The sequence below is a fragment of the Macadamia integrifolia genome, unplaced genomic scaffold (genome assembly GCF_013358625.1).
Source record: "Macadamia integrifolia cultivar HAES 741 unplaced genomic scaffold, SCU_Mint_v3 scaffold484, whole genome shotgun sequence".
Taxonomy (NCBI): domain Eukaryota; kingdom Viridiplantae; phylum Streptophyta; class Magnoliopsida; order Proteales; family Proteaceae; genus Macadamia; species Macadamia integrifolia.
In genome coordinates, this window is record NW_024870464.1 from 281983 (window position 1) to 298192 (window position 16210).

At 38.7% G+C, this 16210-nt stretch overlaps 1 protein-coding gene across 2 annotated transcripts in view; it reads left to right on the forward strand.

Annotated features, from left to right (window-relative positions):
* LOC122068938 (probable acyl-activating enzyme 17, peroxisomal) overlaps window positions 1-16210 on the forward strand; it is a 56165-nt gene that overhangs the window by 5578 nt on the left and 34377 nt on the right. For both annotated transcript variants that reach the window (XM_042632845.1, XM_042632844.1), the window contains 4 exons: window positions 1341-1545; window positions 11823-11863; window positions 11944-12069; window positions 12831-12904. In XM_042632845.1, coding sequence (XP_042488779.1) covers window positions 1341-1545; window positions 11823-11863; window positions 11944-12069; window positions 12831-12904 — 446 coding nt within the window. The remainder of the gene's footprint in view (window positions 1-1340; window positions 1546-11822; window positions 11864-11943; window positions 12070-12830; window positions 12905-16210) is intronic.

The following is a 16210-nucleotide window of genomic DNA, read 5'->3' on the forward strand; positions in this document are numbered from 1 at the left end:
TGTTTGCATGAACAGTAAAATTCTTTTATTTTTCCTTTCTAAATTTACTCTAATCCTCTTCTTCTTTATACTTTGATCTACATCAATACTTGTTACTGTACTGCATTACTTAATTACTTAACCTGCACAAACACTGACAAACATTCAATATAACTTTGTGCTCGAATAGTTTATTATGTTACTGCAGTACTAATGCGGAAAAAACTGTTCTCTTGCTTACATAAGCATTCATTCCAAGGTTCCAAGTTTTCCGTAAAAGAATTCTGTATTTTGGGTGTTGAAGAAAATTGCTGGAACTCAATTATCCATTGATTTCAGCAAAAAATGAAATTAAAAACCATCAAAATATCATTGATAGCTTTCTACGATGCCATTTTGAAAATTCCTTTTCTTGTATTTCTTTTAGCTTTTATAATTTTTGTAAAATCAATGCATATAAGACTTTGGAGAAGAACTCTCTTCCTTGTATCTTCATTCAGAGTTTTAATGCTTTTTTGCTTTTATTCTTCCAATATTTCCCTATTATCCTCAAACTTCAATTGTACTGAACATTTCAGTGACTCAGGTAACTTTTTTTTTTTCAAATGAATGGAATATTAAAAGAACAAACAAAATACAGCAACCAGTGGGATGGTATGAGTTTCCTACCATTATAGATTTATGCTAGGGTTTGTTGAAATTGATCATTTTGCATGGATGAATTGCGTGGACATGTACGGAAGCAGATGAGATCATGGGCCATTTTTTGGAATGAAAATTTATACCATTAGTTAGAGACTGATGGGATATATGGATTGCAATTATGATAAAATAGAAGTAGAAACCAGGGATTAGAAAAATATTAATATAAGAGATACCCTAGACTGAAGGTTGCTTTGGTTGGATGAAAGTGGGTGAAGTGTAAGTGAAGTAAAAGGGATGAGAGTACCATAGAAGCAAGGAAGAAAACTTAACCTTCTACTTAGAGTAGCTGGAAAGTGTTAGAATCCTTCAATTTCTTCCTGTTTTGGGTCACTATTAATAGAACTTTAAATAACAGAGAAGCGATCATAAACCTGTAATTTCTTATGAACTATGCAGTGATAATCCATTCCATATCTAGTTACCATTTGCTGAATCTCTAATGAAACTCAGAAAAAATGTTAGATATTTTTAGGGCCGATGTAAGTTTTACAATTACACCCCAAGGGTTTTCTCAGTTGGCATTTGGCAAAGACCAATACCTCAAAATTTAGAGGTCATGAGTTCAACTCTCCTCGGAGTCTACCTGGGGGGGGGGGAAGTAGTAAACATTAGATTTTCTTATGGGCATTCTTATCCCTCAACTTTTGTCCTGACAGGTTAGTTGCATATGCACTCGAATCTTTGGGCCTGGTCAAAGGATCTGCCATTGCAATAGATATGCCAATGACTGTCACTGCTGTGGTTATCTACCTAGCTATCATATTGGCAGGCTATGTTGTGGTATCGATTGCTGATAGCTTTGCCCCTAATGAAATATCGACAAGGCTCAAAATATCAAATGCAAAAGTGATATTCACTCAGGTTAGTTCCCATTTTATTGCTGCTTTGTCAACCAACTAATCTGCAGTTTCCAATTTTGCTTTATTAGTTATAGTGCACTTTGGGTATCTTGATACTCTTTTTCTAATTGTTTTGTGAGGAGGTATGTATTTTTGGATGTGTTATATGGGCTTTATTATAGGATCCAACCATGAAAAATTGAGCTCAGACTTTTGGTTTCACTTTCTGATGTTCTATTATGTTTTCAAATGTTTCCTTGAGGGTGGGAATGTATTTTTAGCTCTTTATGGCCATAGTACAGTCCAAAATGAAGTTTATGCGAATGTCCTGGTAATATGTGATCTTCTTAAAGATACAGGCAATATCTGATAGCTTTCTCTGGTACACAAGTTCAAGCAGTATCCATAATTTTCATCCTCACATCCTCACATTGGAAAGGGATCCCAAATAGAAAATAGCTGACTGTTGCCTGTACTGCAATCCAGTTTTGGGTCCTTTATAATAAACAATAAAAATTAAGGTAATTGTCTGTTTTAGTATATAATTTTCGAAGGAACAGCTTGTTTTGATATTATACAGATAATTAATCACTAATAATTACTTTAAGGTGTTCCAGGTGTAATTTTGATGATTGATAGGAAGAAATGTACTAAAAACTGATATTTTTATACATCAGCATTTCTAGCTGCCGAAAATCATAAGTTCACTTCTAAGTTCTAACCGTATGTCTGAACAATTAGAAGCCAACCTGGAATATAATTTTTTCAGACCTGGGAGTGCGCTTTCTAATCCTAGAGCGTTGGTTGCAACTATAAGATGAAGGAATGTTTCAAGAAGATCAAGATTAGATTGAACTTTAGCTTCAATATCTTATGTAATCTTGATGTTGATGTCTGCAATATGAAATAAGCCCATGTAAAAGTCAACTAAAGACCTAAATGAACAAACCCAAGAAACTAGGTTGTTGGACTTTGAAAACTATGTGACTTGATTGTTCACAGACTTTCGTGAGTCAGTGACAGCCATCCGTACGTAATTGGAAATATTAATTCATAACCATGTTCTTAGGATGGACAACCGTTCTTAAAAGAGACTGTCTGCGGAAGGTCCCTATGGACTTTTGTCCTAATATAGACTGCTGGTTTCTATGTTATATTCCACAGACTTCTATGAGTAACACTTGGACTTCCATCCATGAGCATTTATTGCCCTGTGGTAGTGTTGTTTGACCGAGTTTGAATGACATTAAACACTCCACTTGGACTTTAACCAACTAAAGGGATTCCCTAATGTCTTAATTGATGTTGAGGAATTCTATGAATTAGTTTTCTTGGAATATATTTGAATATTATAGATGAAAAATATTTAATACTTTCAAATTGTTTTGAAATTGAACGGACTTCCAACAGCTAGTTTTTTTTGGAAAACTCAGTTGATTCTTAGAAGACCGGATTGGTTTGTATACTTGCAAACTTTGATGATATCCTTGACTGACTATAACGGATAGTCTAACAACTAGTTTGTTTTGCCTATAAATATAGCTTGAGTCACTTGAACAATATAATGATCTAACAACAAAGAACGATCATATTATCTTAATTAAAGGTCTTTTTCTTGTGAGAATCATTCTTTGCTTCATTGGTGCAATTTTAGGTTTATAAAGAAGCTAGGTTGTACTTGTGTAGCTACCATTCTTCTGTGTGCACAAACTGAAGAAATCCTTAACTTGTGTGGCTTGGGTTGAAATCCTTGGTCTGGCGAAATTTGGGTGTTTAATTTGACGGGATTGTCATTGAGTTTGTATAAGGCTTGATTCCCGCAATTTGGAAGGGGATCCTTGATATTGGAACAAATCATTGCCTTGTGTGGCAAGGTGGAAATCCTTGATCTGAGTGACATGGGTAGTGAATGTAGGATCAGTTGGATCCGAACCACACAATCTTGTGTCTATTCTCTTTCTTTATCTCTCTCCCTCCATCTTCCTCTATGTTGATTTTTGAGGGGGAAATATGACTTGCGTCAATTGACACCAGCCCTTCTCTATTTATAATGAAAAAAGGTATGTCAATGCTCCTAAAGACAATTCTACCCTTATACCCATATTACAACACTTTCCCTCAAGTTGGAGTATGGATATCAAATATGCCCAATTTGCTTAAAATAGGATGAAACACTTTGCTATTGAGAACCTTTGTAAGGATATTAGATAACTGCTCTCCAGACCTCACAAAAGGAATGCATATAACACACCCTGCTCCAGTTTCTCCTTGATAAAATGCCTATAAATCTCCACATGCTTCGTATGATTATGCTGAACTGGCTATGTGCTATGCTAACAGCTGATTTATTATTACAATATAGGATCATGGGCAATTGAACAGGTACACCCAAATCCTGAAGAAGCCCCTGAAGCCCAAATAACTCATAAATACCATGCGTCATGGCTCTGAACTCGGCCTTTGCACTAGATTTAGTCACCACAACTTGCTTCTGTTGCGCCATGTGACAAGATTGCCACAAATAAAGGTACAATAGCCTGAAGTAGACTGTTGACCATTTGGAGAACCAGCCTAGTCAGCTTTTTAGTATATGCGTCTACACACATATGATCACAAGGAGAGAATAAGATACCCTTCCCTAGGGCTGACTTCAGGTAGCACATGATGCGGGACACAACCTCCATATGAGACAAATAGGGATCATGCATGTATTAACTAACCAAACTAACATGGGCGATGTTTGGTCGAGTATGGGACAAATAGATAAGTCATTTAACTAGTCTCTCGTACAGACCTTTATCAACTGGTTTGCCATTCTTACTCTTTAGATGAGCACTGGCTTCAAGAGTAATGATAGGTAGCTTGCATTCCAAAATTCCAGTCTTAGAGAGAAGATCTAGAGTGTATTTCTGTTGAAAGAGGAATACACCTCTAGTAGACTAGGCCACCTCAACACAAAGAAAGTACCTCAACTTGCCTAGATCTTAGCGACAACAATGTCATCAACATATACAATGAGAATGGTATCCTGATCACTAACCGTTTTTATAAATAGACTGTGATTACTTTCTTTGTATCCCTGAAACCATAGTTGTATGGAAGCGCCCAAATGATGGAGGGCCTAAGGGAAGAAAGGGAATATCAGAGTAGCAGGGGGGAGGAAGGGAATCACACACTCACACAGTGCATAAATCATTCCAATTCTCATTCAAATTAATTTACTCTAAGTTGACCATCGGTTATAGCCAATATATCGAAAAGTAAAGACATAAAATTAGAAACTCAACTGAAATAGTATCTAACCTAAGCTAGGAAACAACCATAAAAGGAAACCAATGCAAAGGAAGGAAATCCTAACTCCTACATTCAAATCTGGAAAATAAAAGACATGAAATAAAAGATAAAATAAGCTACTAATTATTTTCAACCCTTGTTGGACCAAAACCCTAGGCTGGACCGGTTCTTCTTAGCTCTTGGCTTCCAAAGCCTGTCATGCTGGTCCAACCAGGTAAGTGCAGCCGTATCTACATCAACTCTCCTCCTCTGAAAAGAACTCAACTCCGTCGAGTTAGGAAGAGGACCGAGGAGATCGTCTGAAGGAATACACTGAATGAGGAATGATCCCACCATCTTCTTGAGCTTAATTTCAGGGAGATCTTTAGCAAGATGAAACTTTATAGTTTTGTTGGCATGCTTGAAAGCATAAGTGTTGGCAAAGCCACAATGCTGTACTTTCTTGTCAAACAGCCAAGGTCGACCAAGAAGGATATGGCACACCTTCAGTGGGATGACATCACATTGGATTGTATCCTTAAATCCACCAATAGAGTATATGACCAAACACTTATCTATGATCTTGAGATTAGTGTTGTTCACCCAAGCAACCTTGTAGGGATTTGGATGTGGTTCTGTCTTTAGTCCTAGGCTCCCAGCTTACGAACAGCGCCTTTAGAGACAACATTAGTGCAACAACCTCCATCAACGACAAAAGTTAACAATTGGTCATTGCACATCACACGAGTCTGGAAAATACTACTGCGGCGCGAATCTTCATTGTCAGTGACTTTCTGAGTGGTCAACACATGACGAATGACATAAAAAGGATGTGGGTCTTCATCACTGAGAGTGTTATGGACTTTACCTGACGCACTCTCTTCTCTTAAATCAACTGTGTTAGGATCAAGTTGCTCTTCGTTAATATAAGCTATAGGAGAATCCTTGTCAATAAAAGCAACAAATGGCTGGGACATTAAGTACTGATATGTCCAAATCCATTGCACGAGTAGCACCGAACTGTAAAGTTTGTTGCATCAGAAGGTTTATTTGAACCATGCCGAGAGGTTAAGTATGGACAAATAAGCCGTGAAGATGAAATTTCAAAATCATATATAGGTGGAGAATACAACTGACTAGGTAGTGAAGATGCCATAGATGTAGCACTAGCCTGTGATTTGCTAGATGACCTTTTCTTAGGTAAGAGGCTGTTGTAGAATGGAACTAGTACCTCGAGGGAAAGTATCTGCAAAATTTCTCCGACTGTATGAGCGTTTCAGACTTTCCTTAACCTGATATGCTACTTGCACGGCATCTTCCATTGTAGGCAGTCGACTAGATGCAAGGGCAACACTAAGTTGAAGGTATAAACCATTGCGAAATTGTGCCACCAATACTTCTTCATCCCACTCAAAATCAGAACGAGTGGCCAAATAATAAAATCCAGCAACATATTCTTCAACGGTCAAATTCTCTTGTTTTAGTTGTGCAAACCTGAGATGCATGTGTTATTTGTAATCAGGAGGCAAGAATATCCAGTTCATGACTTCATGCATTTCAGCCTAAGTAGTGGCTAAACTAATGCTGTGGGTTCGGTTCTGTTGCTGTTGCTTGACCCACCAGACTTGGGCCGTGCCTTTCAGTTTAGCCTCTGCAAATAGGATATTTACGGCATCAGTCAACTGTACCATCAGAATAATGTCTCTAAGCTGTGAATCCAGTCAAGGTACAGTTCGGGATTGTTATCTCCATAAAAATCAAGGACATCCAATTTTGCTGCTCGTTCTGCTCCATCATCATATCGACCAGTTCCATATGATGATGGAGGTGGTGGTGGTGGTGGTTTAGTGGTAATGATGGATCCCGTGAAGTGGTGTTGGAAGAATCCTCTGATTGAATGGGACTCTTTTCTCTATTTGCAACCACCAACCAATCAATAGAAATTTGCATAGATTCCATCATTGTCTTAAGGGAAGTGACAATGGTAGTGAGAGCATCAATTTTCGCATCTCCTTTGTAAGAGTTCAGTTGCTGGATAACTTCACTATTGGCTACCTGGTGAAGATAAGTAAGATTACACTCAAATATGATGGCAAAATAACAAATAAAGGAGGTTTAAAGAACAATGGAAGAATGATAATTAAATGGAGATATTTAAGTGAGGGGCACAATGGTAATTAGAAGGAAATCAATTAGAAACACAAGGCAAACATAACGTATGTGGGAAGGGCAGAATTGGAAGCAACAGTAAAATATGGATAAAGGAAATGAAATATAAAGAGAGGGGCAAAGTGGGAAAATCAGAAAACTAAAGAAAGTATATGAGAAAAAAGTTTTGGCACTTATGATATGATAAAGAATTCCTCTGGGGTGCCAAGGGTCAAGCCAAAATGAAGTGTTGGCCCCATCACCTAGCCGGGTGGAAATGGCTAGATGGTGGGACTAATAGCAATGATGTTTCTCCAAATCCAAGAAGCATCTAAATGGAATTTCACTGTCCCAAAAAAATCAGAACGGAGAATAGTCTTGTAGATCCAGTCAATCCATATGCTCTTTTTTTTTAGACAATTTTCCAAGTAAGATTGATGATACCCGCCAAGTTAACATCCTGCTTTAATTTGCATACCTTCCGTTGAGTTTCTGTACAAGAATAACCTAAAGTGATGTGTCCATGTACACTTCCTCCTCTAGCCCACCATGGAGGAAGGAATTCTTGACATCAAGTTACTATAGATCACATCCTGAGTTTACTACTAGGAGATAATGACTCAAACGGAATTCATCTTGGCAATTAATGCAAAAGTCTCATGGTAGTCAATCCTATAGGTGTGAGCAAAATCTCTGGCCACCAATCTAGCTTTGTACCTGTCAATAGCTCCATCCGCCTTTTTCTTGATTGTGAACATCCATTTGCATCCCACTGGTTTCTTGTGTGGTGGAAGAGCTACCAAGTCCCACTTGTCATTCTTCTTAAGTGCCCTCATTTCTTCATCCATTGCATCTTTCCACTGTGGTTCTGCAATAGCCTCTACCAGTTCTGAGGAATATAAATAGAGGACAAGGAAGACAAAAAAGCATGATAGGAAGAAGATAGAGAGTTATAAGACACAACATTTAAAATAGGATGTTGAGTGTAGGTCCTACTTCCTTTGCGGACAGCAATAAGGAGATCAAGAGAAAGATCAAATGAGAAAGATTACTTAATGGGATGATAGACTCTGGAGCAAAGGACGATTGACCTGATACAATGGTAGTGGTGTCTTTTTTCTTTCGACAATATTACACCTATAACTCCTTTTGAGCAGATTTAGGCTCCTCATTAATAAACCATTTGGCATTGTCCCCTTCTCAGCCACGATCTCCTCTTCGTCATGGATAAGAGGACTACAATCATCAAGTAAGGCAACCAGTGGCATATCTTCCCTTACAATAGCAGACTCCCCTTGAAGAGGTGCCAACTAATAATAGGCCTTTGTCTTATGGAACACATTATCCATCGTGACTAGCATACGGCAAGAGGGAGGATGATAGCACTTGTACCCTTTATGAGTAGCAGAGTACCTAAGAAAGATGCACCAAGGACGCCATGGATCAAGTTTACCATGGAGGTGATGATTTTGAGAAAAATAGATGTAGCCAAAGACCTTGGGAGGAACCACAAAGGATATAGACCATTGAGCACCTAAATAGGACAGCAGGAATCCAAAACTCGTGACGGCATCCAATTTATAAGATATGCGGCCGTAAGCATTGCTTCTGTACTGTGCTTGGACATGCATTTCAAACATAAGTGATTGTGCTACCTCCAATAAGTATCTATTCTTCCTTTTGACAACATTTTGGGGGGTGTATTTTCCAGATAAAATTGAAAGGAACCATCCATATATCTTAATCTTAACATCGTACTAGTTCTGAACCAAGTGATGAAATAATTGAAAACAGAGGAATACCTCAGTCTTATGATGCAATAAGTAAATCCAAGTAAGCCAATTTTGACAATCAATAAAGTGGCAAACCATCGATATCCAGTCATAGACACATGACGGGCAGGGCCCCACACATCAGAATGTATCAAAGAAAAAGGAACAATATTTTTATTATCAGATGTGGAATAAACACTCCTAGTCTGCTTGGCAAAAATACAAGCATCACCCAAAAAAATTGTTTGGATTAAATAAATCTGGAAATACTCTAGATGTAGTTTCCAAAGAGGGATGTCCTAAACAATGATGCCATGTATACATCTTTGACAGTACAAACTCATAATCTGTGTGATGCGCCTGTGTTGGTGAAACCATGGGAGATGCGCCATTGAGTAGGTAGAGACAACCACTGACTTTACCACTGCCACTATCAATTGTTATCCCCGTCACCAAGTCATGAAACAAACAATGTGAAGGAGAAAAAGTAGATTTATTTTTCAAATCCCTGGTGATACTACTAATAGACGAGAGGTTAGTAGAAAATTTTTGGACATGTAACACAGAGGAAAGAGACAACATAGAAGAGCACTAGATAGTCCCCATCCCAAAACAGATGAGAGGGAACCATCAGCTACTCGGACTTTAGTTTTCCCTGAAGAAGGAGAGTATGTAGAAAAAAAGGCTAGGAGAACCGGTCATATGATCTGTTGCACCCAATTTCAATTATCCAAAGATGAGAAACAACAGATGCATAATTACCACCAAAGGAGATACCTGAGTGAGCAAAGTGAGACTCAGAGGTAACTGATATAGAGGCAGCAGCTGCAGCAGAGGATGATGAGGGTTCCAACCTGCTCATCAGATGATGCAGGAGAGAATCCCATCCTGTGAAAAAGTAGCACCAGTGGTATCAACAAAAACAGCAGACGTATCAGTTGTCTTATACTTATTTGTCTGGGACTGATTGGAGCACCCACAACCTTGCCCACGAGAGTTGACTGGCTGCCTATGCAGTTTCCAGCAGGACTTCCTAGTGTACCTCTCCTTATCACAATAATCAGATTTAATAGGTGGCTTATCACTACTAAAGCAATCACTGGTTTTGGTAGTACTACCAAGAGACTGAGAGCTGGTACCCGGACCAGAGTATAAAGCTTAGCTTTCCTGGGGGACAGGCTGGAGCATAAAAGTACGCCAACTTTCTTCAAGATGAACAAGAGAATAGGCCTGTTCCAGTGTTGGGAAGGCATCATGATTGAGATCATGTGCCCGGAACTGATCAAACTCCACATTCAGGCTTCTCAGGAAATCATACAACTTTAGCATGTCTTCGTGCTTTTTAAAACCAGCAACATTAGTAGCACAAGTAGACTGATAGGTCTCATAATAATCTAGTTACTACCAAATACCAGAGTTCAGAATAGTACTGAGTGAGAGTCATCTCCTTTTGTGTAGTGCCATGGATTTTTCTCCTCAACCCATAGCACTATGCATTATCCCCACCTGGAAAAATGTCTCTTTCACCGCTTGCCATATCATAGTAGCAGTATCCAACAACAGATACCCCTCAGCAATAGATGGGGTCATTGAATTCAGCAAGGACATAACCAAGGGGTTGGCAGCATGCCATTTGTCCTGAGCAGAACCAGCAGTAGTAGGGCAGACAGTAACACCTATGAGATACCTGGAATAACCATGGAAACTTATAGACATGAAACATGATCTGGACCACATCAAGTAGTTACTTCCATCCAACTTGATGGAGCTAGAAAGGAATGAGGGGTAGTCACCATGTGAAACACGACCCACTCCGTCCAAAGAGTTGATGTAGTCAAATCGTCTGATGTCTTCATTGTTGCTGATCTAAAATAGAATCCATGGACAAACCAATCTCAAAACACTAAGAACATGCTACGAAAAACTGTAGCACAAATAGAACCAAACCCCAAAAATCACAGACCTGGAAAAAATATCTCAAATCTCTCACTTCATTGATAGGGACAAAGAAAAGATTCCTCAATGGGATGAAAAAACTCACCCTGAGGGAGTTTACTACCGGCACAAAAGAAGAAAAAGGGAGAGAGGTTAGGGTTTAGGAATCAGGTCAGGCTCTGATACTGTGTTGCTTTTTTTGGGGGGGGGGGAAATATGACGTGTCAATTGACACCAGCCCTTCTCTATTTGTGTAATGAAATAAGAATGAGTCAAAGTACATCAATGCCCCTAGGGACAGTTCCACCCCTATAACCATATTACAACACTTTATTTGTTCTTGCACCATCTACCTTCTGATTTGTATGACTTTGCAAGAAAGTTTTTGTCATCCACCACCCCCACCATAAAAACAACAAACAAACATCCGTATCCCAACTTAATGGGGTTGGGTACATGGATCCATACAAAAGCAAAATAAGGAAAACTGAGGTGAAGAGATGATAAGATGATAAGATGATAAGATGAGTGATGAGGAATCGGTCGGGTACATGGATCCATACAAAATCAAAATAAGGAAAACTGAGGTGAAGAGATGATAAGATGATAAGATGATAAGATGATAAGATGATAAGATGAGTGATGAGGAATGAGAATCTCATCTAAATAAGCTTGGCCACATGGATCTTGCCCTTCAACAGGCTATATCTGAGGTCATACTAGGGACAAAAACTTTGAAGGACCTGCAAGAGCTAGGGGCAGGCCTAAAATGACCATAGGAGAAGTTGTGAAGAATAACATGCATAGTCTCGGAAATTGACCATAGGAGAAGTTGTGAGGAATGATATGCATTCTTAGGCCTTTTATTAAGTATGACCTTGAATAGAGCTGATTGGAGGGCAAGATCCATGTAGACGACCCCATTTAGTTGGGATAAGGCTGAATTGTTGTTGGTAAGTTTTCCATTAAAAAATTGAAGGGAAGAGACAAAAGAAAAACTTCTTCAGTTGATACAATTTTAGCTTGCATGTGTGTGTGATCATTCTCTCAAATTCCTTCATGAATTAAAAATAATCCCCTTTTTTAGCTAGTTATTTTATTTTTTGTCAAATGTCTGGAAGAAAGTAAACACTTCCCTAACTATTTTTCATCTTTTGAATCTTTCTGTCAGGATTTTATTACACGTGGATACAAAAGTCTACCCTTATATAGGTGACTTTCTTTTACCATTTGTGCCAAATAATGCAGATCTGTCACCTTGTTTACTCATGATTTGTCTTGGACCAGTGCAGTAAAGTTGTTGATGCTCAATCACCTCCAGCAATTGTTGTCCCTACTAAAGGCTCTGGCTTCACTGGGAAATTGCGTGACTCTGACCTGTCTTGGCATGCTTTTCTAGACAGAGTCAAACACTCCAAGTATGCACTCTTATGTATGTTTTCTTTCCTCCCCCCCCCCCCCCTCTTCCAATTCATCCATATATTTGTTCATTTTTTTCTTAATATTTTCATCACATTTTTGCTTATTGCTTTATGTTTAGATTCATGTTTAACAGAGTGAAGCTAGACAAGGTTTTTGGGGTTTCTGTTTAAAAGATAAAGGAATAAAGTTTGAGAAGATTAGCTCACTATTTGTACTTTTTGCTGATGAGTTTTTTTGTGGGGAATATTTTTTTTCCAGAGTTTAATAGCCAGTAACTTTTGTAACATATTACTATGTTAAAATCTAAGTTGGGAGCGTGAAAATCAAACTTTTGTAACTTCTACTTGTGATGCAAATAAAAAAGGGGAGTCACTGTAAGTGTACAGCATTCTGTTGATAATATTAACTGTTATAATACTGCAATGTAGTCAGCTGAGTTGGGTAGTTTTTGAAACTTAAGGCAAGACAAGACTACACAAATTGTAAATAATAGGGAAGGAAGATGGAAAAGAAAATTGCATCAAGAAAGATTACAATGTCATTACTGCTGCTTCGTACCAGTGGATGAAGTTGAATGTAGTTCTTGACAGTTTCCTGCTTTAGGGTCTGGAAATGCTCTATTGTAACAATTTTGTGAAGATTCTTTACATTAGATTCTTAATTAAGTAGGTCAGTAGATTGGGGAAGCAAATATAATAGAGATTTGATGGTAAGAGGTATAACTGATAACTTACATGCCAAACCCATGCTATTGCAGAAAAGATGAATTCACTGCAGTGGAGCAACCTATAGATGCATTCACAAATATCCTATTTTCATCTGGCACAACAGGTAACTTGCATTGTTGTCTTTGAATATCATATGGGTTTCTTGAGCATTTGTATTCCATATATTTGTATGAGTTGCTGTCCCATTCACTGGGGAGTTTTTTGGGACTCATTTCTGGGCTCTGCTTTTTCCTTGGTCTTGATTTTTTTTGTCTGTTTGTATTGTTTCATTTGAGGTCTAAATTCTGTTAACTGCCTTTTTTTATTTAAATTATTATTATATTCATGTTTTTAGTTTTCCCTTCTTTTTTATTTTTTATTTTTTATGATTTTGGTTGTTTGTTTGGCTTTCTATTCTTCTTTTATGTGTTATGTTTCTGCTATCTAGAATCATATTCTGTTATTAATCAGGGAAAAAGAAGTCCTATATTCATGTTTGTACATTCGGAATAATTGGCTTTTGCAGCTTGTGCTGTGACTGCAGCATCCTGCCACCTGTACATCAAAAACCCTTTTCTTTGTAGTGGATTAGTTATTACAAGTTGAAGTATTTATTTATTTGTTTTTGCATGATTACATCAGATACTTAAGCTTTTTCCACTGTTAATCAATTAGTTTTCCCCCTTCTTATTACCAAATTCTGAAACATTTTTGACAAGCTACACTGAATTCAGAAAGCCTGGATAATCAGTACTATCTTAATAAGTAACTGCTCTCAGATACATTTATTTTTCTATATAAATAGGTTTCATTTATTTATATGTCATAAATCCTAATAGGATCTACTTTGAGTTACATCTGGTCATGTTAATATTTTTTCCAATGTGTAACAAAATCTGTGTAGCTAATTTATTTGAAACCAGTCAAAAATCAAAATGGAAAAAAAAAAAAAAATAAATAAGAAAGAAGGGCAAGTCAGTCAAAAAAAAAAAAAAAAAAGGACACTTAAGGTACCTAACTTTTTGAGAAATTGCAGCTAAGGTACTCAATGTTTCACATATTATGTTTGGGGTACTACCTCTCCAGATGTTCTTGGTTTCAACTGAGTATGATCTTTTTCATGGACAATAAAAAAAGAACATTGTCCACACCCTAAAATAAGCTCATACTATTTTCTTCATCGTTTTGAAAGTTTAGATTGCATTGAGTGGTTATATGTTAGGTATGGTGGCAGTAGAAGTATCTGTTGTTGTAGTTGATGTGGTTTTGTTTTTTTGGGTTATATGGGACTTTAGCTGTTTATCTGAGATACGTGACACTAATGTTCATTACCAGCCTACCAGGATAACAATATTCAGCTTAATGAAGATATATATATATATATATATTTTTTTTTTTTATTTCCAATTTTACCTTCTATGTATCCTTACGGTTCTTCCCATCCCCTGCCTGCAACTGGCCGACCCCATCCCCGCCCTCTGGCAACTCCCTACCCCAACCACTTACCCTTGTCCCGCCATCTTGCTCACTCCTACCATTTACCATTATCCTACACCTGCCACTACCCCTCACTGGGATTGAAGTCTGAAAATTGCTTCAAAATTAGTGTCTTGTTATTCTTGATGTTCAATGGACACTCTTAATTTCAGATTTAAATTCTATAAATTACTAAGTAGAACTCCTAGAACATACTCAAAAGACAAAGACCGATTGGAAGAAAGAGTTGGTTAAATCTCCACAAGCCGGAAAAATGATTGTGATGGGTTGCTATGAGGTGGTGGGGGGACCTAACCACCATCAACGGCGAGGTTATGGCCAGTGACAAATGCAGATGCATCAGAACTGATGTGAATCAACTGCGACACCAATCCTTCCAGGATGGTGAACTTGGAGAAAACCCTCTCTCCCATCCTCGTCTACCTCATATGACTGGCACAGCACCAGAGTTGCCAACCAGAGGGCACATGCAGTTCACACTGATCCCATGCCGTCCCAGCTGGCAGCTTGCTGATCTCACCAGCCCCAGCACCGCATGCTTTGACATGGTGTAGTCTGTGTGCTTCATTCCACCCACACTCGCTATGCACACGATGCTCCCCTTCACACCCCCTTCGACTGTGGCTCTCACCGTGTGCTGCATCCATGGCTGATAGATCAAGGTCCAAGATGGTTTTGTCGGTATTGAGGATGCCTGTGTTGCTGAACATGATGTCGACTGCCGCACTCGCTATGCACACAATGCTCCCCTTCACTCCCCCTTCCACCGTGGATCTCCCCATGTGCTGCATACATGGCTGATAGATCAAGGCCCAAGATGGTTTGGTCAATGTTGAGGATGCCGCGTTGCTGAACATGATGTCGAGGCGGCCGCACTTCTGGACTAGTCAACCATGAACCTGCTCTTCATCAGTGACATCGCAGTGGATGTAGTTGCATCGGTACACACCGATGCAGGTAACTATACGTTCCCTTTCTCGTCTTGGATTTCTGCGATCGCCATTGCATGTAAGCCGTGATCCATGAACAGATGTGCAGTTGTCTCACCAATGCTTCTGGCTGCCAACCGTGATGATGGCCACTTTTCCTTCCAAGCTTTTGCATCGAGTAGTAGCATTGTCAGCCATTTGAGTCTTTGAGTAGGTTTTCCTCGGGCAACTACGCAAGAGACTTGTCTTTTGCGAATTGAAGGGAATCAGAAAAAGGTTAGGCTTGTTTGCATGTTCTGAATCTGATTGGAATTGTATGTAGGTCGCTGGAATTGGCTAACAGCCTGGTATTGGTAGGAGCACGTGGGCACAATGGCCATGACCTGCCACTTCAGCTATCCTTTCTTGCCTGAACTCTGAACACTTAATTGGTGGGGGCATGGGGGCAGGGGCAGGGGCGGCTTAGGGGTAAATAGTGGGGGTGAGGGAGTTGAAGATGGCAAGGATGGGGAGCGGGACAGGGGTAAGTAGGAGTGGAGAGTTGCGGGGTTGGTGAGTCCCAAGGAGGGGGTTAGAAAGAAGAATTGTAAGGGTATGGTAAAATTGGAAATAAAAAATCTGGGTTAATTTTGTTTAGTTACCCCAAACATATTATATGGAACATTGGGTTACCTTAGATGCAATTTCTTAGAATGTTAGGTATTCTAGGTGTCATTTACCCAAGAAAAAATGGAAATTTATGAGAAGAGAAGGCTAAAGCTTGGCCAACTACTTCATCGAAAATTTATCCTCAAACACTCTTGAGAAATTATCTATATGTCCTCATTTGGAGGACTCTTATCCAATCAGGAAGAGGTAGAATCATCTTGCTCCTGTTTTCTTCTCCCAATGCTTGTTTTATTCCTTGTGGCTACTCTCCTTCCCATGAAACACAACACCAGTGGAGACTTCAGTTGGATCTCTTCTATTTAGACTTTTATTGTTAGTTTTTTTTTTTTTTTTTT